Source organism: Austrofundulus limnaeus, unplaced genomic scaffold (assembly GCF_001266775.1).
Source record: "Austrofundulus limnaeus strain Quisiro unplaced genomic scaffold, Austrofundulus_limnaeus-1.0 Scaffold39, whole genome shotgun sequence".
Classification (NCBI taxonomy): domain Eukaryota; kingdom Metazoa; phylum Chordata; class Actinopteri; order Cyprinodontiformes; family Rivulidae; genus Austrofundulus; species Austrofundulus limnaeus.
In genome coordinates, this window is record NW_013952441.1 from 2,040,021 (window position 1) to 2,043,352 (window position 3,332).

Consider the following 3,332-nt stretch of genomic DNA (forward strand, 5'->3'; position numbering starts at 1 on the left):
CAATAGAAGCACGTTAAGTCTCCATCAGCATAACGTCTCCATATTAACTAACCGCGTTAAATCTAACTGTGCACGTCACTGAAGAGGTGTTTACTGCAACTAGCTGCTCCAAACATTAGCATGCTAACGCACATAGCGGTGCAGCAAGGAAAAATGTCCCCCAGGAAACAACAGTTCACTGGCTGCCGCAACGAAACATTCTGCTATTTAAACCGGAATGTCTGGTATTCAAAAAATTCATATCATAACAAAAATAAAAACCGGTATTCGGTACAAAACGGTATTACCGCCCAGCACTATCTCGGAGATCTACAAAAAAAGTCATTTTTAGCAGCGCCAGCTGTGGAATTAAAGGAGCTGCTTTAAAGCCGAGGAATGAAATGACTGCTGTTAATGTCGTGTCTCCCGTGGGTCGTTCAGTCAGAGAAATATAAATCTAAATCATATTTATCTCTCTCTGTAGTCCTGCTCCAGTTGTTCTTTGGTCAAATATTTTTATTATCTGTGTAAACAACTGTGTTACATAATTTTTATATATTCAGAGGAAGAGCGGTCATGCACCGCTATGCTCCCCACCACCCGCCTGGCCGTCTCCCCCCTCCCGGCCGTCGCAAGTGTCAGATGCGGTTCTGAAAAGACGCATTTTAAAATGTCTCCAAACTTCAATCAATGCATAATTTGTTGTTGTTTTAGTTTGAGCTATTCCTATTAATATTGTAGTGCTGTACAACAGCATTAAAAGCCAATTTAATTTAATCTAACCAATTTATGTTGTTAAAATCTAATTCCAGTTCAAACAGAATAAGCTATTGTCAACATTATTATGGAGTGTGATGTATTTTCAACTCGATATATCTTCAAACTAATGAAATATGAAGTTATTAGTGAGAAAAATCCATCTAGATAACAGCAGACTACTCGTAAAATATAAGACAGGTCTGGACCACTCGTGAATTTTGTTCGTATCTGAAGAAAATCTTAGAATATGAAAAAATTGGTGAATGCCAAAAATTCTCCTAAATCACTCGTACGCACAACTTAAGAACAAATCTGTGCGTACGAACGGTTCTTGCATGAGGCCCATTGAGTCAACTCAATTTAAGATGTCCACTGAAGCCAAAYGACATAATCTATAATCTATTTATCCCAAACTTAACTGTGCCMTTTTCTATAAATACAATGACAAATCCTTTGACTACTCCTAAAAAAATTGCATTGTTTGTGTTGTCAAACTAAGAATGAAGCAGTTTTCTTGCATGTCTGAACAACGCTCCAACTAAGCTAAACACAGGAACAGCTCATCAGCCTGTCAGAGGATTGGACTGAGCAGTGGGAACATAGTGGGGGAAATCAATGACAATCATTCTGCAACGATTTGCCTGCAGCACTGGTATAATGATACTGGAACTGCTGTGTATCTTTGGGTAAATCCTCCACATGACAGGTTAGCACTAATTACACTCTGCAATACTGTGTTGAGATTCTGTAAAACTGGTTCAGCCAACACCTTCAACACTATTTGTGATGACAGGTAAACAACAATTAAAAATATAATATTATAAAAAACTTGTCCTATAATTTCTGTTCGCCACTCTTGTTTGTTTGTTGTTTTTTAATGACAAAGGTTGCTAAAAATGGATATTAAAAAATTTATATTTTGTGGAGGTATATTGTTTGATTTTAATTAAGCTGAAATAAGGAAAAAACTCTAAAGGCAGTAAGGGGAGATGGAGGTCATGTCGGATAAATGCAATGTTTAAAGGGTAAATGAAATCAAATCTAAAATCAAAAGTTCTTTTTTCTACTGAAGTGATTAAAAAACAAAAAATATCAAATCTTATACTCAAAAGCCTTCGTGTGTTACTTTTTGGTTAAATATTTAAAAGGAACATACAGTGGTTCATTTGTCTGATTAAAACTTGAATTTTGCTTGTTTTCCATTTTGGTGTAAAAAAAATAATCACAGTGAATTCATTCAAGGCTCCACTTGACAGATCAATTAATTACAGTGAATAAAGAAATGGTAGAGTAAAACTAACACTGTTTCTAAAAGACCAGGGCTATTCAACTATATTGCTCCGAGGGCCACAGTTACWGCCGGTCAACAGCTGAGGGGCCGAACATCCAGCAATTAAAGTTATTATGTAAATAAACCAAGTTTTACAAAGATCTGTTACCTTTGAATTTGTTTATTTTGTTGCATTTAATCATGAATACAACATACAGAACCCTATAAAAGTAGTGATAAATTACACATTATCAAAAACAAAAAGAACACATTATGCCTCCTATTTGACACAAATAATATTTTGACATCTCTGATTACCAAATTTTTAAAACACTTTTATTTTCACTTTCATCATTTTATCTTCAACTGCTTGTAGTTTTAACTGTCTTGAGTGTTAATAGAAATGGTTTTTACCAGCTTCTAGCCAGGATTCTGATGTTTCTGTAGATACCAAACATGTCTGTTTAACCAAAAGAACTTAGAGTAATTAAAGTAGAAAACCGGGGATTTGGGCATAAGAGATGAATGAACCAATTGGCGGGCCGAACTTTGGTCACTCGCCGGCCGGATGTGGCCCGCGGGCCGCCAGTTGAATAGCCCTGTTATAGACTGTGCAGTTTTGTTGTTTTAAGTTACTCTACACGAAATAAGACAATTAGCACCTTTATTGAAATGACTAAAGCACAGATTAAAATAAGCACTGAAGTAGCGATTGAATTTACGGCATATCGCTGTTAATTTTAAACAGAGTAAAGAAAACATCATCAGGTGATGATACATTAAGATGCACTTACGTAAATAAAGAAAAATGTACATATTGTTTTCAACAATTCGGCGCCGTTTAAAGAAATTTTARTAAAGACGATAAAATATTGGTTTGAAAGTCTTGGCTTAACAATCCACATCAAGGTCAACAAAGCGGTTACCAACTTGTTTTCTTCACCAACACACCGTTTGCCGGACTCACCTGAGGGTTGTATGCAACCGCGGGAGAAGATCCCGTCAATTTCTGAGTAAAACCGCTTAATTTATAGTACATTTTCCTGCTGAAGGACAGAGAAATGTGTTACGGCCACAACAAATCGACCGGTAAGGGCCTTCCGATGTYCGTCACAGGAAATCAACGTAATAGACAGCTGCCCCAAAGATGCCTGACTAAAAATCAAATGCACTGCAGCAGCTACCATAGTAAAGACTTTTAAAGCCTTTATGTCTATGGCAGCTACTGTCAAACACAACAACAACAACAACAACAACAACAACAACAACAACAACAACAACAACAACAATAATAATAATAATAATAATAATAATAATAATAATA

General features: G+C 36.1%; 1 protein-coding gene across 1 annotated transcript in view; it reads right to left on the minus strand.

Moving 5' to 3' along the window:
- The window catches only part of cox7a2l (cytochrome c oxidase subunit 7A2 like), a 7,730-nt gene extending 4,612 nt beyond the window's left edge, over positions 1 to 3,118 (minus strand). Inside the window, exon 1 of the mRNA XM_014007069.1 lies at positions 2,976 to 3,118. Within this exon, the coding sequence (XP_013862523.1) occupies positions 2,976 to 3,047 (72 nt within the window). The 5' untranslated portion in view covers positions 3,048 to 3,118. The remainder of the gene's footprint in view (positions 1 to 2,975) is intronic.
- Positions 3,119 to 3,332: the final 214 nt, after the last annotated feature.